The sequence below is a fragment of the Mastigoproctus giganteus genome, chromosome 6 (assembly GCF_048544385.1).
Source record: "Mastigoproctus giganteus isolate SK-2022 chromosome 6, ASM4854438v1, whole genome shotgun sequence".
Classification (NCBI taxonomy): Eukaryota; Metazoa; Arthropoda; class Arachnida; order Uropygi; family Thelyphonidae; genus Mastigoproctus; species Mastigoproctus giganteus.
This window is the reverse complement of record NC_143580.1, coordinates 67,960,153-67,986,190: the sequence shown is the minus strand read 5'-3', so window position 1 is coordinate 67,986,190 and position 26,038 is coordinate 67,960,153. Positions and strand designations below refer to the sequence as shown.

The 26,038-nt window shown below is 37.4% G+C and overlaps 1 protein-coding gene across 1 annotated transcript in view; it reads left to right on the top strand.

Annotated features, from left to right (window-relative positions):
- Positions 1-26,038, top strand: part of LOC150084394 (cell adhesion molecule Dscam1-like) — a 687,198-nt gene that overhangs the window by 179,321 nt on the left and 481,839 nt on the right. Inside the window, 1 exon segment of the mRNA XM_090376030.1 lies at positions 12,868-13,026. Coding sequence (XP_090232156.1) covers positions 12,868-13,026 — 159 coding nt within the window.

The following is a 26,038-nucleotide window of genomic DNA, read 5'->3' as shown; positions in this document are numbered from 1 at the left end:
TTGTGGGCATTAAATAAATGACCTTCACTGTAAATCTTTCCCTACCTCATATCTGGTAGGGAAGGGATTCAAAGAGGTCAGCAATCTCCTCTTCAAAAAATATAAAAGGAATCGCTTACTAGAAATAGGAAGAGGACATTTTCTAATTTTTGGTTGGAGGTTTATTTAAATTTAAGGATGGATTGGATAAATACTTGAAAGATAAAAGCAAATGAAGTGAGGGAAGGCGACATTTGGTTACTTTATTTTATTTATTTATTTATTTTTTTTCTACACTGGTACTCTTCAGTGTAGTTTTATTTATAATGTGGCTAAAATCAGGCCCCATTTAAAAATTCTTGGGGACTAGGGCCGGACACAGTTGTGTTATTCTCTATCGCGCCACTGACCAGAAGCTGTAACCCCCACTGCTATACATTTGCAATGAAATAATAGAAATGAATACCACTGCAATTAACAAAACAAAAACCATTGAAATGAAAAAAGAAAGTTTTCTTAAATATTAAATGTAATTAAAGTAATATCGAGGCAATTAATATTAAATTAATTGCATCAATATTAAAGATTCTGTCCGCACAGAAGACAATCTTTTTGCCACGGGGATCGTCTATTCTTGTTCCGACCCTGCATCATGTCATACAGTACAGCCTAATTGGTTTGAAGCCATCTTTGTGCAAATGATTCTTTGGCCTGTCCAGAGGCCGACCTTAACCCTCTTTGGTTACTTTTGCTCTTCGGTTGCTTTTGGCTATGCAGTGCATAACGCTTTATCATTAGACGCTTCCCAGATGAAAAAAAATTGCCAAGGAAACAATTATTCTATCAATTTTTATCATGTTTTCTTTCTATGGAAGTTCTCTTTCCATATCGATAATAATAACTCTCCACCCGGCTCTTCAATTCTACATCGGAAACGAAGCAGTATCAACCAACTAATGTTTCTGTCATCAGAGAATTTTCTAAAGCTCTCCAGCCCCGAAATGGAATTCATTAATTAATTCATGAATTATTCATAACCCGTGCGTGCATTCAGAGTATATTTACTAATGTCCCATTAAACTGAATATTCTTTTTTTCTTAGTTTGAGATCCTTATAATGAAATGCCATAAGGTATTCACGCCAAACAATAATTATTCAAATCACAATAAAATTACAATACGCGCAAGAGACTCTCGTTTTATTTATTTTATTATTTTTCGGCAAAACTGCCAAATATTTAGATTTACCACCTTTCACGCAAACAACTCCAGAATCGGCAATTTTACAATAAACATATTCGGGACATTTAAAACTATTTCCACTATTTTTATATGTGATAAATTTTCAGAAGCTGTTCAAAACAGAGGTTTAATGCACTTTCAGCTAGGCACAATCATTCGTAGAGCTAGAGAATATATTAAACAATTCTCCTCATTAACTTGTAGGTCACGTACCACTCTCAGGAGAGTAGCTCCAAGGCGAAATGCGCTGAAATTGGCTTGGCAAGTTTCCTGCAAGTGCTTGATGTCCGTGGAACCTATCAAACAGCATGTTCCGTAGTTCGGAATAAAATCATGTATAGCATAAACTCCCTCATCCCCCTACCAGTTCTTTTCCCCCCTTACAGCCACATCATTTGGTAAAAGCAAATAACAGCTGGAGAGAGAAAACATAAAACATCATTACTGTTTATTTAGAAAGCCGAGTTCCTCGGCTGTCAGGACAGTTGGCTCAATGCTTTACTGGAATTGAAAGTGGTGTGTAAACATATTGTAAATGTACACATTTAAAGACCAGTGGAAGGGTAGTAGTATTCTGGCTTGGTTATTCTCGCGGGACACAAATACTAGGATATTCTCGTTGCATTGGCTCTGTTGTGTGTTTGGTGCTTTATACGCTCTGCTGGTTCATCAAATATTCCGATTGGACCACACGTATTCTCTCCAGACAAGTAAACATTATACACGTATGCGTATATATATGTATGAAGGAGGGAAGAGACCTTATAAACAGATGCGCGATGCTCGGATCTGGTTCATAATTCCGGTTTGGACCGTTAAATCCAATCATTAACAGCCAGCTCAGATAAAACTAGATACACTGTAACATGCTGCGCTAACTGATGAAACTACCTGCGGGTTCAGTGTGTTTGGTGAATAAATAGCACCGGGCAGGGCAAACAAGAATTCTCACCGGACCATTGCTAATATGTTGTAGGTTGAGATGAAGATCTTATGCGTTTAACCTTTTTCTATCACTGGACAATTCTCATCAAAACCTTTTCTAGGACGATTGTTGTATTTCCATTCACCATGATCTCAATATTTTGCTTGATCATCAACAGAATTTGTGGTTAAACCATCAAAGACTTGGATGCACCATCAATTGAATATTATACAATTATAATCATGATGCTTCGGGAAGGCTAACTTCTTCCTTCTACGACATACCTCTAATTCTTCCTTCGAGTGTATGTCCTTATACAAGTTTGAGCTGAAATCGGCAGTAAGGGATTTTGATCCCACAGAAGATACAGATTGGCTGCTTTGTTGGATTGATAACCGATCTGTCTACCATTAAATGAAATAACTGGTACATAGATTTAAAACATCATCCATTATTATTTATCTATACACATGTACCATATGTACAGATATGTGCAGTATATAGAGTACGAAGGAAAATGTACGCTCAAGGACAGATGCATTGGGATAATTTTAAACAACAGCGAAAAGAGACTTAAATATTCATCGGACATTATTTCAGTTCGTTAACTTTTAATACAGAAAATGTCTGTTCGGATAGACTTGGAGAGAAGAAAATGTGAACACTCTTCTGGGCTGTCTTCAATATTCAAAAACTTTTTCTTCATTAAGAGAGGTTTAGTATCGGTACTTTCTTTGATTGCTCTTCAAGAACAGATGAAGGTTGGGAGAAGGATTATTAATATTGAGCACAAATGGGAGGAAAGGTAAAATTAAATTGTCTTCTTTTTCTTAAAATCCTCAAACAGAAGAGAAAGCTCTTTATGCAAATCAATTTTTATCTCGTTAAAACCATAAATTAAACGACTCTATACAGAATAAATTTATATCTACATTTCTGAGATATTTCGTGTTCAATGATCGGTTTCTTTTTTTAAGGGATGAAAAGCAGAGTCTCCAGAAGGTAAACTATGCATCCCTTGCCTAACCACCAACTAACTCAACCAAGGTATGAAAAATCCTATAAATACTCCTCAAGCACCGACGGAAAATACTTCAGCTTCGGCTAGACACGGAAATGAAGTTGAATCCGGCCTTTTCCATACGGTGTTAGAAACCAGCAACGCTATCCACAAGGACGAATACACGAAGACTTGACATACGATATGCAAACTTAACCAATAAAAAGAAAATATTTGTTACCATGTATGAATAAGAAAAATATCATCTGAAAGTCACTATCTGATCGAACAAACATATTTTCTCGCCGCTTCACATAAAGTCAAGTCTAATTCCCTCTTTCGTAGTAGATATGGTCAAAAATGGAGATGGTTTTCAATATTTAAAACTGAAGAAGTTTCCATGCGATAGTGACGCCAAAATCAAATGGGGTATTCGTAGGTCCGCACAGCAGAGAGTTACCGAAAGATGAACATTATGAAAGAGTGATAAATTCTTTAGAACTGGAAGATTGTAAATCCTCAAAAAAGTTTAATCTTTTTCTGGGCAAGAGCAGGGCAAACAACTACAAAATCTTGATTGAGAATTTATTACAAACCTACAAAATCTTGGCTGCAATATGTCTCTAAAAATACACTCCCTCCTTTTCCATTTAGACCTATTCCTAGGTAACCTCGGGCACGGTGAACTTTTTCATCAAGATATTGTTAAAATGGAGAAACGTACTAAGGATTATTATTGCTATTGGTGTTCAGGTGCTTTCAACTTTAATTCATATTCGCGATTGTGTATTATACCTGTAGAAGTGTGGAAAGATGTTGTGGGGGCTAAAAAATCAGTAATAACTTATGGGGAGGCCCATATCCTTCGCCTGATAGGACTAACTACAGCCTTGATTGAAGAGATCTTTAGAAATTCGTCCAATCAGCGATGGGACTGAAACCAAGATCTCTCCAAAAGAGTGGCAAGTGGCAGAAGCAAGGAAGGAAACCCAGTACAGCGGCAGACTATTGTTGTTTGTTAATCAGAGAGGATCCTGATCAACTTGCATTCCTCTCTAAATCTGTGAGCGCTAAGCAATATAACTTCAAATTTTGATTGTAGTCATTAAAAGATTTTTATTCAGCTCCTCAAAATCTACGGGTCGTACTAGATTTCAGGATGAAAAAATGAAAAGCTTAAAATGTGCATTCCACTATAATCAGACATACAAGCGTGAAAACTTAATGATTAAAAGGAAAATTTAAATTAAAAAAACAAAAGCCCATACTGGTTTACTAAGATATCTTTAAGAAAAATACATTATTGACGTGAATGGTCGAGATAAACGTAGTCTAATTCAGAATCATTTAGTTTACTTCGTTCATTTAAATGTCTACAGCTACAGTGTTCGAACAAATAATAAAAATTAAACCATAACAGTGTATCTTAAATATTAGGTTGATACTAAGTACTAAGCACGCCAAACTTCATTATTCAAATGTAAAAATCAATACGAATGCACACTGACTGGATACTCTGTTAGGGCCATGGAGGTTTGGGCTATATGCAACATATGCAAATATGTCAATCGAAAAGGTCGCATGACGTATGATGCGTGCAGCGAAGCACTAATGAGCCGTTTGACCCGACTAGTATCCTTTGAGTCTAACGAATGGAAAATGGATAATGCTCTACGGCAATATAAGACATTCACCGAAGGCAATGATATCGAATTCCACCCGGAAAAATGTGTGAAAGAAATATGGGCAAGACTTCAATATCTGCCATGTTCAGTCTTCGGACTTCAGTCCCATTGAGCATGTTATTGACCGTTCTACCCAACGAACTTTATTGGTATGAAAGAATATACAAGTCCAAGGTATAGCTCCTGTACTTATTATCGGTTGCAGCACAAAAATAAATCATGAACCCCATGATTTATTTTCGATGCTTTAATGAACTTAATTGACTCGGCACGTATTCTGTACGAACACACCACAGCCTTGCGAAGGTCAGCATTGGATCATAAATAGCTGGAAATCTTCAACGAAGGATCAACTTTGTTAATTCAGTCAATGGCTGGACCCACTAGCACTCGATCCTTAAGACGTTATAAATCCAAGAAAGGTTAACGTCGATAAGAAATATAACATACAATTTTCGCAACCTGCATTGTACCTGTCTTGAAATTAATATCTACAACACAATGAGACCAAATCTTCTTTCATTTCTTGCGATGTGCAACATATGAAACACTATTACCGTTTAGTATTTTCCAGCAACAATTTCAACCATCTACTATACTTAACCTTATAAAAGGCTCCGGGTTAAAAAGGGCAAAAGTAATTCAAAGAATCCACCTGAGGGAATTTCCTTGATTCCCAACTAAATGGCCATCTTTAAACATCCCTCAATATTTACACAGAATGATTTATCAACGAGTTCCAATCTCATTCGTTTAAGATGCTGTTTCAATAGACAAAGAGTGCAATCAGGCCTACTCCTCAGTTGCAGTAAGAGTGTGTCAACATCAGACAATAACCAGGCTCATACGTGGAGATCCCTAGTGAACACATTCACCGACGCATGATTTAACAATCACACATGGAATGGTATCGATGCCATTTTCTCGTGCAACTCATGCACACCCAGCTCTGGCTCACAATATAAACGCAGATAGCATTTGAAGAAAACTAAGAACGTTGACATTTATGCGCGTAGAGTCTCACGAACAAAGGAGCTAACTGTTTAAATAAGCGTACTGCGATATAGACTAGCACTTTCCCTCAGGTGCCTCTCTTGCACGCTCTCCAGAGAATCAATACTATTTGTGCTGAAAATTTCCGACTTCGCACTTCATTTCTTGCTTACATAGCTATCGCCTAGGTTCCTGGATCGCTAAATTGACATTTGATAGGTTGGTGTTGGCTATTGTTTGCTCCCTCTGTGTGAACAGAGCTACGGATCACGTGAGGGAGAGCGAACACTGCCAGCAAAGGGAGCAGTAACTGATGAAATAACGGAAATTGAAAATGACAAGCCAGTATTAAAGTCGTGCCCCTCTTCGAAGCCTTCGAGACTTTTAGTTGCTTAGGTTGGACGTATTTTCACGCTTAGAAAGCTTAAAGAGTGCGCTATGTATACACGGATAAGAACAGAAACCACCTCGGAAGATAACGTGCCTGAAATTGGGATTAAAAGCAGCTGATACAGATTTTCTTTTTGTATCCATCAACAGCCTAATAAATAAACTATCATTGAACATTTTTGAGGGTCTGTTCTTAAAAGAAACGTAGAAATAGCTATCTTCGTGGTGGTGTGTGAGTTAAGTACCAAGAAAACTAAGGCAATGAGGAGTTAGTATATTATGTCCGTAATAACGTGCATTCTTCGGTCGGTTTTCGCTGTTTACTGTACGAAAAACACTAGTTTCTGATGATAAAACCGTACAGCCCGAGACCGGATAACTCGGCCACTGTGAAAAAATTCTTATCTTCCAGACAGGATTCGAATTCAAGCCTTTAACGCGCAGTTCGGAATAACGGCGATCATAATCACTGTACTAGCTGTAATTTCAAATAACGCATTGTGTATTTTCGGATTATAATGCAACTAAATAGGAAGTGGGAAGTTTTTTTTTAAAAAAAATCCATCGATGGAACTTTAGTCAGAGATTAATTACAAATTCCGCATGCGTCCTAAATGTCCAAAATTTTGTTAACTCATTAGCTTACCTGGAGACATTAGTCCACTCTTTAAGTAGTCACGCCACTACTAGCGATATCCACGTGAGATGGAGACATTTAATGAGACAGGGTAACACTCCATTTCCCCTCGAAATTAAACTTTACATTCACGCAATATTCCGGTGACTTGGAATGAATTATTAAATATGCGTTTTAAATGAAGTTGGATTAAATGAAGACAACCTTAAGTTCGAACGAATTGACGTAAGTGAGTAAGCGAAACTCTGATTTGTTAAATAACTTATAATGATGAAGGAATGCATAAAAATGTCACTGTTCAGTGATTCGTGGTATTTGGTTTAAACAAGAGTGATGTCGAAGGTACTGTTGTAAAGGAAAATTTCATTAGTTTGGTAATGAACAAATATCATCGTATTTACAACGATCAAGATGTCACTGGCTGTTGCCATAACGAGGTAATGCTCTTTGTTCGTAGTCTGAAGCGAATACTAAATGTCGTTGAATGTTTTCTTAATGATATTAACCCTTAACTGAGTAAGTTCAATCTACTAAGCTTATTAATCATGCAGGCGAAGTTTCTGAATACCCTTTGGGATTTGTCTTTAGATCGAAAAATTTAAATTAATTTCCTAAAACTTTCTTAAACCTTAAAAATTGTTTTAAGCCTTAGGAAGATAAAGCTTTGTTTTAAGCTTCAAAATTTATAATTTAATTTTTATTCTTATTAAAATTATTGTAATTTAACGTTTATTTGGTTTTAACGCTTAATTATGAATTTCATATAGTGCACAGTGTTGCTCAGCAGTCTGCAGCAACACTGCGCAGTCTCCACATACCACCATAGCTGTTTTGTATCTAAACTCCACAGATTTTGTTTAAAAAATGGTTTTAGTGTAATGGTAATACATTTCCAACTATATAAAATAATATGAAATAGCTTTTAGAGACAACTTTATTTATTTTTCATTTTTATTTCGCATTACAGAAAGCGTTATATAAAACGAAAAGTATAAACGTTACCACATTTTTCTAAATACTTGAAACATCTTAAAAATTAATTTCCCTTTAATTATTATATACCGACACAGTGTTTTGCAGTCAGAGACCTCATCATACTAGCTAATGATTAATCGTGGTGAAATACATCTAAATACGAAACGTTTTGCTATAGTACGTTCTTTAAAAACTGCAATAATTTCTCAGGAGAATTTTTATTGCAAATGTAACTCATATTTATCAACCCTTGTGGTGCTTGTGCTATTACTTTTCATACTTCAAAGTTATGGAACAAGTTTGTATGATTGGAGCGTGAGAAAGCATAATAAAAGCATTATAATTTGACACGTCAGACTTATGCAAATAGCCGTGTCTTGTGTGAAACATTCATATGTGGATAACTATATCAACTGTATTTGCTAAATTTATCTTAGTGTTTGCTGCAGCATAGATTACGAGTGAGTGAAGTGGTTGGAGATTTGTTCTTATTTGTTTAGGAGTTCCCAACCAAAAACTAGCATCCCCACCATATCATACAATATCGTACCTAGAGACTCAGATACATGAATCCACTTATATTTTATACATAAATACATCTATTTAAAAGACAGATCCGGTTATTCCAGTCCAGTAAAAGGCGATCAGGAACTACAACTCCATTAGATAGGAAGCTCACTAAAACGACATCAGTCTATCGATTATAAAACGCGCACATTAATGAAGTACAAAACTTTTTTTTAACGAAGATGCCACCAAAAAGAATTCACGTTAGCTGACTTAATTCAATGAAGTCTAAAAGAAGTGATGGGTTCACCAAAGATGCACTCTCCACACGAGGTACATCTTGGAAGCTGAAAACATCGTTAGCAGCAAGTCCAGATAAACCAATTTAAGTCCACCATCATCAGCAGTCTATCAAGCGTATAAGACCACTTAATCAGAATATAGTCCAAGCTGAAACTCTTCGCAGCACACAACTCAACAGAGAAGACGCCACTAGGTGAACAGCAGACATTGGGAATTGGGGAAGATGGAGCGAGCAGACTCCCACCAGAGAGGATACAACTTTCAGTTTTATTCAGCATTTATGAACTTTTAACTTTCAATTTGACTATAAGCAGAATCTGTTATCTCTAGCAGACTTTTACTGCATTCGAAACTTAATTTCATAAATTTAATGATGAGAGGACCATAATCCCTGAGCATTATGTAGAAGTGTAAAAAGTTACCAATAAACGGTAACTTTTTACACTTCTCTTAGTGTTTCTAACAATTTGATCCTAACAATATGAAAATCAGGTACGTGGAGGTCCATGTACCTCCATATATAAGTAGATGGGACTTGAAATGACCTCCGTTAGTTCATTGAATCATGGATTCGGATTAGTACCCGAACATGTTGAAAATTACAGCCGAAAAGAGCGAAAAGCAAAAAAATTGAAAGAAATTAAGAGGACATGTCAATAAGAGCGAATTCCTCTTCTTCAAAACAATAACTTTATACAAAATCTGGAATTCTTCAGGTTTTAGGTTTCCCTTTCGCCAATGTTTTTTCCTTTTTAAAAAACAAAAGCGCAAAACAATAGAAAAATTGGGAAGCCCTGGAAGGTTTTAAATATGTGGATGGAGCTATTAGCGGTTCATTTTCCTCTGAAATATAAAACGGCATGACGACCAGAGATCATATTAGGTCTCTTTCACCTAGCGTAATTTAAGAAATGATGCGCTCTTACTTCTCCGCCAGATGCGCATCTCAGTACCGTCTGTCTCGGGCCATCATAATGGAATTTTCACTTTCTTCGCCTGACAAAATATTGGCCATCGGATCCATGCAAATTAAATTACTTTCTTCAGTGAATATTAATATATTCCCCTATTCTTCTGATCAACGTGCACTTTGGCCCAGTTTAAATGAGCTGAATTTTTTTTTTTTTTTTTTTTAACGTGGAAGGGATGAAGTGGATTTTTTTTCTCTCCAGTTGATAATACGTTCTTATCCAACCAGCGCTAATCATCAGAGAACAATCGTAGATATGCAACTAAAAAAACAGCGGTCATTATATTATATTACCTATTATATTCACATATTAATACATTTACTCAGATGCACTCAATATAATGAAAAAAAAGAGAGAGCAAAGAAGCAAAACCTCGCTATTCACGAGGAAGTTCAGATCAACACTTAAATCTTGTGCGTAGTACATTCAAAAAGTTTCTGGAATGATTCTTCCCGAGAAAATCAGTGAATGTGTACCTTTCAACAACTTTCTTTCAAAATAACATTCTTCAGCAGCAATCCGTATTTTTTAGCTGTTGTTAGGTCGTTGAACAAAATCCAGTCAACCATTTTGTGCTACCATTAAATTAATTTTCTATTTACATTCCGGAATGGCCAAAGAGATCAAGCGAACTTTCACAACATGGAGACTATAAGAATATCACCGTGTTTCGAGTTATCAAGTTGACTCAAACATGCGGCTGTTGGTATTTTATAGTGCCTCAGCACTTAGATCATATTGCACTGGTGTATTCTGTCTCTAGGAGTGCGTCCGCTGGTCGATTTGCATGTTGTGTGGGCTGAAAACCTTCCCATTTCTGTCTGAAATTAGCTAACTACAGTCCTGCATCTTTAAGAAGTCTTGTAATTTTTTCACTAGCATTGAAACTGTGTTACATCGAATTCCCACCATATCCTTGTTGTAGAGTTTTAAACATTTCAGCAAGAGGCGCTTCAGCTTCGAAACTTGAATGCTATTTCCATGGATTTGCATCAAACATGATGACATTTTTTAGTGTTGTCCAAGTTCTAGATACTATTTATGACAAATTTATAGAAACATTTTATTGTATATTTCAATACCGAGTATATTTCTATTACCAGTACTACTAATTACTTTTATTATATGGTTCCTGGTGAGGGTCGGTCAATAAGTATTTACCCTCACCTAGATATATTTGAGTTAAGAATTTGAAACTTGGCTGGAAATTATCTCTCTCTATGTTTGCCTAGTCACCTTATAGTGGTATACATTTTTCCTATTTGTGGATGAGCGGACTCTTCAAAGAGGACTCTTGAAGAGTCCTCTTTGAGGACTCTTCAACAGAACCCCTCCTTTTCAGCAGAAAACCAGTCTTCCACTTCATTAATAACTTCCTCATCTGTCTGAAATCTGCAGCTCCATAATGGTTTCTTCAATTTAGAGAAAAAAAGTCTGAAAGTGGAGAGAATAAGGTGAGTGCTCCAGAAGTTCAAAGCTACACCTGATTGCAAAGTCAATTGAAGAGCAGGGGTCATTGTCAGTTAGGAGAAGAATACCTCTGGATAGCTTCTGCGTCTCTTCAAATTGATAACCTCTCTTGAACTTTTTCAAGATGATTCTGTAGTAGTCCCCAGTGGTGTTGAAGCTTTTCGGGACACCCAGAAGATTAACAACGTGACCTTATTGGCAGACAACTGAACCTTGGCTTTTTGGAGTTGAAGATGAATGTTTGTATTGTTTGCATATCCAGTTTGATGTATCCAGTATCACAATTTTGTCAAAAATCATCAGTATTCTCTCTACAAAGTTTCAACAATTGTGTGGAACATTCTTTCCTGTGTAGCTAATGAGCAGGCGCCAACAATCTCGAAACTCGTCGGGCTACCACCTTAGACATGTGCAGGAACTTATGCATTATGCTGTGAACAGACCGATGGATAATGTTCGCTTCATTTTCTCATAAAATATCATAGTCGCGCTTCTGTCTTCAAGGACCAGCTGTTTTTCACTTTAGCCAAAATGGCAGAGTTCCTGGCTGAGATGAGTCTTCCTTCTCTTGGGTCACCATGCAAGATGGACAAACACTGCCATGTCCAGCTTTCATCTCCTTATGGATTGTTTTGCTTCTTTACCTTGTAAATGAAGAAATCTTGTAATGGATGGGACCTTAACCTTCTCCAGCATACTACCCCTAGCTGTATTCATAGCTCTAGAAAAACAAATAAATATACATTAACTTATGCCATTTAGTAGTATATATACATGATATTGAATCCCTAACTTAAAATACTTCTAGGGCCGGATAAATACTTAATGACCCTCATAAATTGAGATGCACACAAACAGGATTTTCGCGTCTTTCTTCACAAGTGTGCACTCACCAGTTTGATAAGTAATTGTGTTTAAGAGTTAAGCATCCGCTGTCTGTCATTGTTATGACTCTCTTCCGACTTCTTATTGTCAAGCCATCTTTTTTCTTATGCATTCAAACCACCAGCAATGATTCAAAAGAATAAGTCAATTCCACATACGGACACAATCACCTCGACACGCCGTGAATACAAACGATCAAAGCGCCTTTTTAGTTAATGTACCCCAGGCCTCTCTTTGGCCAAGGTATTCATGATGTACAACTAATAGATTCTATTCCATCTTAGTAAAAAAAATAAATGCAAATCGTGCGTTTTTCCGCCTGATTTGCATGTCTTTATTCGTTGACGACCATGCTTCCGTTCTCTGTCGCTTTTGTAATTCGTCAACACCGTCATCACTTGGCTGCTGGAGCTCTCCCTCGGCGAGAACGCACAATCTTCGCCCTGCAAAGAACTTTAAAATTTCTGCATATGATCTCAGATCAAAGTGACAGACTTGGAACTTCGCCAAAAACTCATGATGACGCGATGGAAAGAACCAAGTGGAATATCAGTGTGTATCGTTCAGATAGCAAACCGGAGATGATGGAAACGGGGGGGGTGGTTAAGAGGGAAAGGCATCTTTACGAGGTGAACAATGAGATAAGATTGATTTTTAATAAGAGTAACAGTCTCGCGACTTGGCTCGCGTGCACGTAAGATCGTATTTCATGCCGGCCACTATTGACACAGAAGTGGGTAATGTCCTCGTTGATTTAAGAAATGACGCGACCCCTAAAATGTGATAGATAGATGAAATTAATTTAACTCAGTAGAGAGAGATTATAAGACGAACATACAGAGTGTAATCTAAATGGTAATTTGTCATCTCGATGATATTAATATCTTCTGTTCTTCCTTTTCCAGCCGTGGTGCAGTACTATGAGGCTCAAGTGTATGATGTGTTCGTTACCAAGGGCAACACGGCCGTTATGAGATGTCACGTGCCTAGCTTTGTGAAGGAGTATGTCTCCGTTGTTTCTTGGAGAAGAGATGATGGGCTTGTAATACAAGAGTCAACAGGAGGTAAGTGCTTTTCATAGTGAATTAATTTGACATTAATACATAATTACAGAAACTGCTTCAGAATGTAGCTAATTGAAGTGGTATTGAACAGACAAATGGCTGTCTACCAATGGAGAACTATCTTCAGCATCCAGCAGTAGACAGCATTCGTGGAAGTACATAAAAGTGCGCAGTTTCTTAAGAATGGCGTAGTGATATAAACTGAAAATGCAACAAAATTTTTCAGAGAAAATCCTGGAGAAACAGCCACCATATTTTTAATAAGTTGGCTGTAAATGACAAATTACTGTTACCAAAATATGAATAACAATAGCAAAGATTCTCGCTATTTAAACAGTCATCCTACAAAACAAAAGGTGTTAGAATAAATTTAACAAGTTTAATGGTAATTAAAATTAAGAAAATAAACATATAACATGATTTACAGTTAATTTAAATAATACAATATATTTTTATATACAAAAATAATTCTTCACATTACAGAAAAATCGCTTTTCACCTTAGTATAACCTATCTAGAAGAATCCGACTGGATTACCAAAACCTGAATCAAAAACGCTGGGGTTTTTACTAATATTTTTAAGTGATTTTTATCGGAAACTGAACTTTCTACCTGCCAAGGTAGAACTTGAAGGTTAATTTGAAAATTACGATTTTTTTTCAAAAAAATGTTTTTACAGATTTTGATGAAATTTTATATTTAGCTCTTATGTCATATTTGTTTGTTTTGTTATCACAATAAAATGAAATTGAAAATGTTCTTTTATTAGTTTTTTTTTTCTTTATATGGGCCCCCAATTTTGCCTTGGGCACCATGAAGGTATAACGCACCACTGACCTGAACTTATTCACTTATTTTAGAATTCTTGGCCCACTTGAACGAAATAAAACAAACTTGCCATTTCTGTCCCTCCATATTAATAGCCTCCACGCTAAAATTCCAAAACAAAACTTAATTTTGCTGTAGAGTTTTCAGATCACGTGTTGGGCATTTCGCAGCATTTTACACCGCTTAAATCTAGGCCCTCGTGCACGTTTACGACGGAGTTTCACGAACTAATAGTCGACTGGCTATTTCCCGTAACTAATGGTCCGCTGAGTAATGGCGAAGCTTGTTCCAACTTAGTCGGAGTGACACATTAAAAAAGCCGTAGCAACGATTAACAGTTTCAAGTGAAATTTTTATTGCTCTTTCCTTAAAAATTCTTCAAAAAAGACTAATTGTAAGGCACGTATTGGAACTCTAGTAAAACGTCTAGAACTACAAAAAAAAAATATATATATATATATATATATTAGAAAGCACGATTAATACATTTTTCAAAATAAAATGCGAGCCCTTGTGGAAAAACTGAAACGAATTAAAGATGGCTATATATTGAATATATTCCAAGCTAAGTTTAAATTTAAAAAAAGAAAGAAAGAAAAACTCACAGCAAAATCTGGAGTGGGTGCTCAATAAGAATATTTTTCACAAAAGCTAGTTTATATTTCAAGTAAATCTCATTACCGACCCCTGAACACTTTCAGTACTAGATTTAATTAAATTCTGTATTCGCTTTTAATTTTAATTGCAAACTGGTTTGCATTTTGTGTGGATAAACCCTATACTGGCTATAAACTCAACGTATTTTTCATTTATTTAAAATATAGTATATTATACTTTTAATAGACTTTCCAAAATCAAATCATGCAGCTGAAATTTATTAATTAATTACGGTAATAAATAATTAAAATAATAATTATTTTACGAAGTATCTGCATGATTAGCCATTCGAGAAAATGTAAGCCCGTGCTTAACGCTAAATTTAATAATTAAAATCGTTTAAAATGCTGCTCTGTATGAGAGGGAAAGAGTTGATTATATATTGGCATGAGCAAAAACAAAATAAGAAACTGCACTCTAGATAAAGTGAATAATTATCTACGTTAACCCAGTTCAGTCTGCCTGTTTGGATGCCATTAAGAAAGCGATTCTCTAAAATATGAAAGACAAATGCATTTTATTATTCATATAATTGGACTTCAAGTGTATTTATAATGTTAGATATTAATTTAAAAAAGAGCTGAAATTAATAACGCTACTTGTAAACACCATTCCCTGGTAGAAGAGGTAAACGACATCCCTTCTTGAATTATATATAAGATTTTTATTACCGTGGGCATGAAACACAGATTAGAAACAAGCAAAGAAAATCCCTGCTGTGAATTCTTTTCCCACAAAGCAATTTTGATATAAACTGTAAACAGACACGAAAAACGCAGAAATAAAAAGCATACTTCATCGTTTCTAAAATATGATAAGCCTAAAGATAAACAAAGAAACCACCAGTAGATATTAAAAAATAAATATATAAAATAAGTTTTGATTTAGAGTTTCGTCAAAATGTATAAAACACCCCCTTAATAAAAAGAATATATGAGGGATCAGCAAGTCCTGAAACAGGATGTCGCAGCAATGTTAAATAAATGACAGATTAACCATTTGTTTTTCAATAGTGCAATAACAGCGCAACTCGTTGTGAAGGAAACGTTAATTCTGCTGCACGTATGGTCAAATAACATTTTAATAATTTTGAGCTTTAAATTTTTATAGTTAATTTTCAAAAATAGTGATTCTATATTATACAGTTGTATTTTTAAATTACTGCATAACATAATATCTAGGATAAAATTTAAATAAATATAAATTAAATGGCTTACAGAAATAAATACCCCAAAATTTTTGTTACTTAATTTTTTTTTTGTATCAAATATTACACCTTTTTCCAGAACTTTTTTTTTAATTATTATTATTCAAATTGTCTGCCACAACATTTGAATAAAATTGATTATTCAATCTCAAAAGTAAAGAGTCAAATCGTTAAAAAAAATCATCTAAATAAATTTGCATTTATTAACATTTAAACTAAGATATTTAACTATCTTCATTTATTTTAAAAATTAAAATTTAAAAAATTTAAATTAAATTAATTTTTTTAAAATTTACTTTTATTTTTACTTTAAAAATTCCATTTTTTATAAAAAAAACATAACGAAAGCGCTAGTGATAACTTCTTGTTAAAAGCGATCTTGTTTACACAGACGTGGCATCAATCTGACGCGACTATAGTCCGGAGAAACTCAACAAGCGGGTCAAGGTCATTCACTAGCTTCTCCGCGTCGCACTTTTGATTATATAAAATGAGGAATTAGAATTTGTAACACGCTACAGTTGCTGTAGTATTATAAGGGTGCTTCTAATGAAACAAAATTTTGGAATAAACAATTCAGAAAAGCCCTCAGCGTAGAATGCCAATAACTGCAGATGAAACCAATTCATGATGATCTCCTCCAGGCTGTTGTAATCAGAGTGCAACAAGTCAGTGCGGCTTTAGGAAGACGTTTCACAACTCTTTGCATATGCTGCTTCAGCAGAACCCGGGTGTCAAGGATTGTGTGAGATTTCATATTCTTGTACAACAGCAACAAGGAGAAATTCCTCTGTTCTTGTGTACTTACATTACTGGAAGTCTGTGGCGCATTTCAAATAGTTCGTCTTATACGCGGTTACTATACACTCAGTGATCTCTGAACTCTAGGACCTCTGGTACATATGGACCGAAGTTTCACTGGTGAGGTCCACCAGCAGCTCTTAGGAGACCATGTGCAGTCTGCCATGTTGCATTTTTTCCCGGAAAGAAACGAGATCTTCCAAGGCGCCGTATCTTTGTGCCCTCACTGTGCACGAGTGCTTCGAAGAACAGTGAAGATATCGCCCATCTTGATTGGCCACCAAATTTGCCTAACCTCAATCCGACTGAACACCTGTGGGATGTTTTGGTACGGAAGCGAGCCGTATGGACACGCAACTGTCATGTATTCCGACGCTGTGGAAAGCCTTGCAGGTAGCATGGCTGAAGAACTGTACGGATCTATTCAGACATCTAGTGGAGGTCAATGCCTAGGTTAATAGTGGCTATTATCCGTGCGAACGGTTGCCCAACACGGCATTAGGTAGGTGGTCAGTGATCACTCAGTGTATGTTTGCTGATTACTGCGTTCAACAACTGAATTACCACAAGTTGGACGTCTCCATTGTGTTAACAACATGGGAACTCCAGCCACCGTTCCTGCCTCACGTTCAGTATCCAATACCTGTATTACATATCGGTCATAGAGGGCGCTGTTTGGACGAGTTCATTCATTAAGTGCACATCCTAACTGTTTATTCCAAAAATCTCATTTGCCAGACCCTTACAATTTGTAACTTTGCAATAATCTTTAATGTAATTTTAGAAAATTATGAAAGTGAATACCCTTCACCACTACTTTCAGTTGATCGAAAATCGAATGTATGCGTGCGTAATTAGCTTATAAAGATGAGATTTAAATCCCCCATCCGTTGACAAGATAAAACTTTAATTCTCTTTGCCAGATTTTCGCATTTGGTTACAACTACTTCTGAATTCACTTGACAAAAGGAATAAGGAAAGCGCGATGTAATTACTTGCTAAACATCTCGATATAATACCCACAACTGTCATCCACCGAGGAATTCCCTGCACCTTAAATTTAATATGTTTTCAAGTACACGGTAACAAATTGCAAGGTATTCTATAAATCAGATTCGATCACATTGTATCTTACAATCTTCCTGCATTAAATTAAATATATTAGAGAGAAGAGAGCCGATGTTATTGAACGAATGTGTAAACTGAATTAAATAATACTTTGTATAATTGCTTCCATGTTAATCTACTTACTATAACATGCCGTAGGGTTGATGCAACGTGATGGGTCCTGAGACACGTGTACAAATATTTGTTTAATCACTTCTGATAGCGAGTTAATTGGAAATAAGTGTGAAAACGTTTATATGAAGGTAATATGTAATGGTTAACGTTTAGAAAGGTACAAGAAAAGCAGTTAAGCACGTGCATAGAAACGGGTACTCTTTGGAGTAGCCATTTCTATGTGCTTAACTAGCTTAATATCATATCTCGTAGATACAAAAGTTTGTATACATATATAAGTTTGTGTTTAATGTGTTATTTATGCATCTTTGTTGATGAATATTTTATATTCAAGTTAATGAATACGAAAACGCTGTTACTTTGGTGACAAACACATTCGAAATCAAGTGGGGACAAACCGTCCACAGACGAACAGCCAAGGCAGGCCAACAACTAGACAAAAAGGTCCTACTGGAAGAACAGCCATCAAACGGATTGGAAACAAGGAAAGCCCTCAGAATAGCTCACTTTTGGTGTGCTGCAGATGAAGTCACAGTCAAGATTTTGGACGTCAGGCAACGTTTGGGCAGGCCGAAATCTCTCAGGAAGGGCACGTCTATTCATGTTTGGTAACAAAGAAGGAAGCGGTCTCAGTGGATCTTCCAAGAACCCGTATTCGATGCATCTTAACCAAGAGGACTAATCTTTTCTCTCTGTGGTTAATAACCTCCAAACGATGCAATTAATGCGCTCATCTACAAGGAGAAACGTGAGTAAAATAAGTTCTTTATAATGGCCCTTGCCAGTGTTTCACCTAGCACTGTCGAGTAGCTCTCTAATGAGGTGAATGTTGCTGAAACAGCTGTCAGAGCAGTGATACTCTTTAAGATTGTATGATATGTAAGAAAGATTAACAATATTTGCACATAACATTGAAATTAGCAAAAGGATTCTGCGGCTTTCTGACGATCAAGTGTGTGGAGAAGTGGAGGCCCATAATTACTGCGCAAATCCAATACACAAAATAAAATTTATGTCATTTAGGCGACACGAGGAACTATTAATTATAGTAGTAAATTATTCTTATCTTTTCATCTATTCACGCTTTCGCAAACACATCAGCAACAGCATTCGTGACCACAACCAATAATTAACGATATCGCTGATCCGTACCACAGCCCAGAAAGGATTTCTCATTACTTCAACATTAATACATAAACAGTTAATAAATATGACATATAAATTATCTTAATTTACCATCAATTACTCATTTTGAAGGAACTGACACCCAGTGGTCAGTCGTTTAATCATGATTTAGTTTGCACGAGACTTCACGGTTAACACGACTGTGGTGAATATTGCAGAATTTCAAATTCGCCCAACTCAAAGTTTACTGACTCGCGTTATCCATCAAATATAAATATATATAATGACTCCAATGTTCTGTTCAGTATTATACGTATTGTGATCTAAATTAAACTGCCACAATTTATTTAGGAATGATGCTAATCATAATTTAAAATTAGATTCGACAATTGCTATAACGAATGCGATTTACCAATAATACTTGCTTTTTCTGCAATACAGCTTTATAAGGAATCAAAAGTTGTTGGAATCTGCATAACTCTGGTAAGCCTACCTTCGTTGAGCTTAGGATATTAATAATCAAAAATTAATGCAAATAAGCAAACTTAAACCCATCATCAGTTATAAGATGTATTTCAACCTGTAAAATTTCCAAACAGCTGAAGTATAGAAAGAAAAGATAAAATAAATAAGTTTACTGTTTATACTAGGGAAAGAGCATAAGTAGAACAGTAAAGTGGACCTTTGAAATAAAAGGGAGTCACACTCTATCAGCCAAAAACAGCTTGACTCAAGGTTCACAAGGTCCATATAGCTTCAACTGTTTTTGGGTCTCATCGGTGGGAAAGCATTTCGAAGACCATGACAGTTCAGTAGCGAGACGCCATTATCCATACTATGGTATGAATAAAAGGTGTACAATAATGTTTTATAGTTCGACATCGAGTGTTCAATACCTAAGCAACTCGTGGTGAAGGCCTTTACAATATGAGATCAATGCACGAAGTAGAAAACGGTTTTCTCTCGTTGCTACATACAGAATAAAGCGTTGCCCTACATGTTCAAGGCCTCCATAACCGAGTGGTACGAAAAATATCAAACAAAAAAAAAATTGTCTTCTTTTGGCTAAAATTATGCAGACTTGTAAGATGCCATCACACAAACTGATTTATTAAATATTTATGGGAAGATTAATTTAGGCGAAGCAGTGTATGTAAAAACAGAGTATGTTTCTGTTAAATATTTAAGAGTAGTGCATCGAAACTGATTGCAGGTGCCTACCACGTGATGTTTTTATACCCACGAATACAGTTCATATTATTTTAATAAGCTCATCCTCGTGAGTGGTCTCGCGTTTGCGATGCTCACCGTGCAATTCTCTTTCACACACAGCACCACTTCTGCGATGAAAAATCAACGAATTCAAAATATACAGCAAAATGCATAAATACTTGAAACTTAATGCACAAATTTAATATCTGAGATGTCTCTTCTTCTTTCGTTAAGCAAAAATATGGTGATGCTCTCAGAAGGCGTCATAAGGGCAGCTTTAAATATAAACTGTCCCCCAAAAAGCATCCGTACTCACGTTGGTTTCTGTGACGTCATTGCCACTCAGTGCAACACAGTATCACAACTCAGTACCACAGTCTCGTCAGAGACTATGGTACTGATCTTCCGAGTATCCTCTGGTCACGTGAAGTGAACTTTAGTGGTGTTCCTGTGCGTTGTTGAATGGTGCTGGTTCAATCATGCTTCCATTTAATGATAACACCAGAGACTGTCGACTTTAGATGGTGTACGCTATCAACAATTACACGAGTCGAAAACTTAGCAATGTGACATTCGACAATTACACTCCTATAGAAATCACTCAGATTGGTTCTACGCGCCATGAAAAGGCCACTAACCTCTGTGATTCATGTGCCTTCCTTATATACCAGTCTGTGTCACTTCTTGATCGGAAAGTACCAATTGATCATGGAAAGGGGGGGGGGTGCTCCAGACTGGCAACCACGCATAATTATTCAACTTTGAAAACATTATAAACAGTACATACAACTTCTATTCAATTTAAATAGGTATAACATTGTTAAAAAAAAAACTTCTTTCTGCTGTTGATCAAAACATTCTTGGACGTTTTTGTCCTTTTAAAGCTTATTCTAACTTAGCCAAAAATCTGCACTGTGCGCAGGGGTTTGAGTGCCTTCTTTGGTTTGAGTGAATAAATAAAAATTAAACTCTAATTAAATACTGTACACCGAGTGTAGTACACTAGTTGACGAAAGTGTTCCACAGGTATTTCCATCCATGCTTGCTGCCACCGTTGTCTATAATTCCGTCGCATTCGTGGGTGGAGGATCCAAAGTTTGAAAGGACCTTTCCACAGCATCCCAAAGATGCTCCACAGGCTTCATGTCCGGTCAAGGGGGGGGGGATTCCATGGTAGTAAAATGAGCGGAATGCTCTTCGAACCATGTTCTAGTCACCACGGCTCTGTGGAGAAGCGGATCTGCTGGAAGAGTCTATTGCCCTGTGAGTCTATTGACCATGAAGGGACGCAGATGGTCTGCAAGGGTGGACACATAACCTGGACCGTTCAGAGATGCACTTAGACGTACCAGAGATCCCAACGTGTGCTAGTGGAACACGCCCCAGGCCATTACCGACCGTCCGCCTGCCTGAACAGTTCCTTGTTGACATGACAGGTGCACAGATTCGTGCAGTTTCCACCAGATACGCACCCTCCTATCCGCTCGAAATAACTGGAAACGTGACTCATCGTACCAGTAGACTGGTCTCCAATCATCCAAGGTCCAGTGCCGATGTTCTTTCGCCCAGTTAAGGCGTAGAGTCGTCTGTTGTGGTGTTAGCAATGGGACTCTGGTAGGTCGGCGGGTCCCATAACGTATTGCGGCTAACGATCGCCTGATGATCTTGGTGGAGACTTTTCTGGCACCTCCCTCTGAAGTCGGCGGTGATTTGTGCCACTGTCGCTTTGACACAATGCGAGGCAGACGTCGACGGCCACGTTCATCCACCACTTTTCTCCACCCACAGCGCTGTCCACAGTGACATATGCCATTGTGTTATTCCGGAAATGGCGTGTTCCCGATACACTCTTGACAACTGTCGAACGGGGATAATGCAATTTCTGTACCACCTCCGCGATAGAGTGACCCATGCGTTGGCCACCCACTATCATCCCTCTTTCAGTCGGTTAACTCACGACGTTTATCCATACTAACATCGAATTATTGTTTACGTGATTGCAGTGAGCCTGCCAAGCGGTGAGTTCGTCCACTAGCGAAAGGGGTGACAGCGTCGCGTTGCCCAAACCAGGTAGCCCATGAATTCTGTCCTTTCAGCGTATACTAATAGATAAAATAACGTAAGTTACAAATAGTGTCTAATCATGTGGTGTCCACAATGAAGTGCCCTTATATGGGGGATATTTAAGAAAGACTACATGAGTGGAAGAGCGATGTTCATATGGGGTTGATGGTGGGACTCTTTACGAGTAGGTTTTCCCTGTACTTTTTTGTCCACAGTAAATTTGGATTTCATTTTGTTCACAGCGGAGTTAGAATTCGTATAGCTGCTAGATGGATGAGTCAACATTTGTGTGGGCAGGAACCGACCCCACAGTCTCAGCCTGTTAAGGATGGGAACCGAAACTAGATTGGCTCTGAGACTTGTTAAAAGGATTCTAAGGCTACGGTGGTCCCAGAAGATGGTCGCCTATAATACCTGTTCTAATTTTTACAGAGAAAACCAGTCACCTCTCGCGAATGGCTGTCGGACGACGTTTGATGTTAAGTCCCAATACCATTTGAACATCCTGCTGAAAACTGTCACGTGTTGAATATATTTTAAAAGATACACCTCTCTCTCAACGTGTATGATCTTCATTGTACACTCCCCTCTTTTTTTTTTTTTTTTTTTTTTCAATTCTGACTTCCTCAATAACTAATTAAATTTCTAAATAGTTCCTACTACCCCAATAATTTACTTGGACCGTTGATTATATTTCCTTCCAGGATACAAAGTATTCATACACTGAGTGGCCATTTTATTAGGCATACCTACCAATGTCATGTAGATCCCTCCCCCGTAGCCCTCAGAACATCCTGGACTCGTCGTGGCACAGACTCAACCAGCTGTCGAAAGCATGCCACAGAGATGCTGGTCCATGCAACCAACAGTTGTTGCAAAACGTATGGTTGAGGAACTCCTACTCCGAAGAACTCGTTCCATTTCATCCCACAGGTATTCAACCGGAATGAGATATTGTGACCTGGGGAGGATAGACCGAATTCACTCTTATCTGCGTAGAACCAGGTCTATACAATTCTGGCCTGATCGGAATCAATTTACAGAAAATGAGAATACAGTTCTCTTATCACCCGAAAAGTTATTTCATCAAATAAACCGCGTGTATTGTGTTTGTTAATTGCGTGTGTTCTCTGGTCGATTTGCCTGCTTTGTTGGACGAAAAAGCCCGGGTTTCTGGGGGAAAAAAACCTTGCTATTTACACATGAGACCGACTAACTCAGCAACGGAGTGAAAAAAGCCCATAAAATTCCTCGCGTCATCGACGGGATTCGAATTTCCATTCAAAAATATAGTCAGAAGGCTCCCAGTGACGTGAATTTACTAAAACAATGCCAATATAATAAAAGCTCTTGTGGATAGCACAGTTGATAAAGTTGTCGTCCTCCCCAAACCGGATGAAAACACCAGAGTTTGAATTCCGTTAATGACGCAAGCTATTTTTATGGGCCGTTTTCACAATGTGTCTGAGTTAGTCGGTGTCATGGTTTTTTTCCTGCCGGAAACTCGGGTTTTTCGTCCTGCAAACAGAAAATCGACCACACGACACGCACAATTTACGACATATTATATACGGTGCAATATTTTCAGCGTATAGATCCTGTGGACGTGTCCCAAGGTTAGAACAAACTGTAATCCTGGCTGTAGAGTAGGTCTGATGCGGGCACCCGTTGGCCAACTTCAGCACCCGGAATTCCAGACCCCATAATTTCTTGAGTATGATGGGAGAAGTGGCAGACCAAACTTCTGAAGCATGACAGAGTACACTACTGAAGCAAGTAGCGATGTATTTCCTGATGACTTCTTTATTATGAATTTAAAAACAAATCTATTTTTATACCATAGAGGGCTTTGGTGTATTGAAATTAGACATGTTTTTTTGAAATTCAGGTTCACATCGAGGATACTTCTAGAAATTCGACACTACTTGCTGCTTGAGTTAGCACTTTTCCTCCTAAGGCTAGGAGTAGGGATGATCCGGTATTAGTAGACACAGTCCGACTCGGAGTGAAAATGAGCGAACTCAATTTCTCGGGACTTAGAAAGGGATCAAAGAATTTGTCATAATTACTAAAAGTGTTTAAATAACTGTTCTAAATTTCTCAGGAGGTCTGTCTAGGTAACAGATCACCCATATGACTCTTACATGACACACAGTACACAATGTCATCAGTATACGATAAGAACGCTGGAACTTCATCCATTAAGGGAATAAATATCACAGAAAAGAGCAGGGATGAGAGAGAACCGTCTTGTAGAATTCCAACATCCACCATTTTACATATAGCAACGTTATTCCTGTGAAGTGAAGTAGTCTTCCAGATAAAAGATTTTTAAACGCTCAAGTAAATTGCCTGATAACCCATAGAAACTCTTAAGTAAGCCATGTGATCTGGACTGAGTCAAATGCAGATTTCAGATCAAGAAACATCATGTGATGATCTTCATTGGCATTCTAGGAGTGAAATTTTTTTTGTGATAGAGACTGTGAAAAAGTTACTGTAGATTTGCATCTCAAGGCGTAATGGGTACATTGCTAACACATTTCAGGAAGGGAGAAGCAATTGATATTGGCCGGAAATCCGCAGATAATTTCTGTAGATTTGTAGAGAAGAGTGAGCTCTTTGCTAAGGAAATAAGAAGGAATTTTGGCACGGAAAATTTCATCAATTCCCAAAGTGAATTTTTCAGGTAGCGAATTTATTTGACTAAGTATTCTTCAGAAATTACAATATTACAGGTAGGCGAAGAAACTTTAAGCGCTTCATTACAAGAATATATTTCGGACACGAAATCATCTTGCTTGTAATGGCAACATGTTCACACTATTCTTCTAAATCTATTAGCTGGAGGTTACCAATATGGCTGATGGATCAAACACGATTTTCCCTGAAGGGCCATCCACTCATGTAATGGGCCATTAACTGTTTCTTTTATCTTCTGGAAATTCCTCCTTGCTTTGGAGAATTCATCATATAAGTCTTCTGAGGGAGACTTCTTGTAAGAGCTATGAGCTGTCTATTTTTCCTTGAAGGCTGAAGTCAGATCGTCATTTGACCATGGTTTAGAGTGGGGGCCTAATGACTCATAATTTGGACATTGCAGTCATGTCGATGAATTCATCCTTCTTGACAGCCAATAGGCAGCTTTATTTAGTAATGACCTTGTCGTTGTTAATGTATTTAGGATTGTAAATTATTCCAACAGTGTTTGCATCTTTCACTGACGAACGACCATCTTTAGGGAAAGCACTAATGGTGTAGCAACGAACGGGTCGTGATCAGACAGCAGGAAGTCAGATGTGGGCAGATTTCTTCTACTGAACAGTTTAAGAAGATGCGATGCAGAATTGAATTTCCACGTGAGGGAGGAGCGTCAATACGACCAATGCCCATTTCTGACGTGTTCGAGAACAGTGTGTCGAGGAGTTCTTTGTGCCCAGCAGTGAAAGGATGAAATCACTGAGGATCAGACATTTTGCTTATGGCGGATTATGGATGACAATCCATGCGGATTATCATATATAATCCTCCATACATTGATGGCACAATCCTCCCAAACAGGTGGACAATAAACTGTACAAACAGCGATCTATAATTCGGCAACTCGGTATACTCCCGAGATAACCTGTGGCATCCAAGGGTTGCTCCGATAGTATCAAGGAACACAATGTGCACCACGAAATACTTTCAAAAACACCTTTATGCTGTTACTACTAGTCTGCATTGTTCCCACCTGACAGGATGGGGTCAATGAACTCACACATTCTGTTTCCTCCATATTCTGGTCCCGCCATCAGTGTGAAACAGCAGCAACAGAGATTCATCTGATCACACAACGTTTTTTTTTTTTCAAAACTCCACTGGATAGTGGAATCC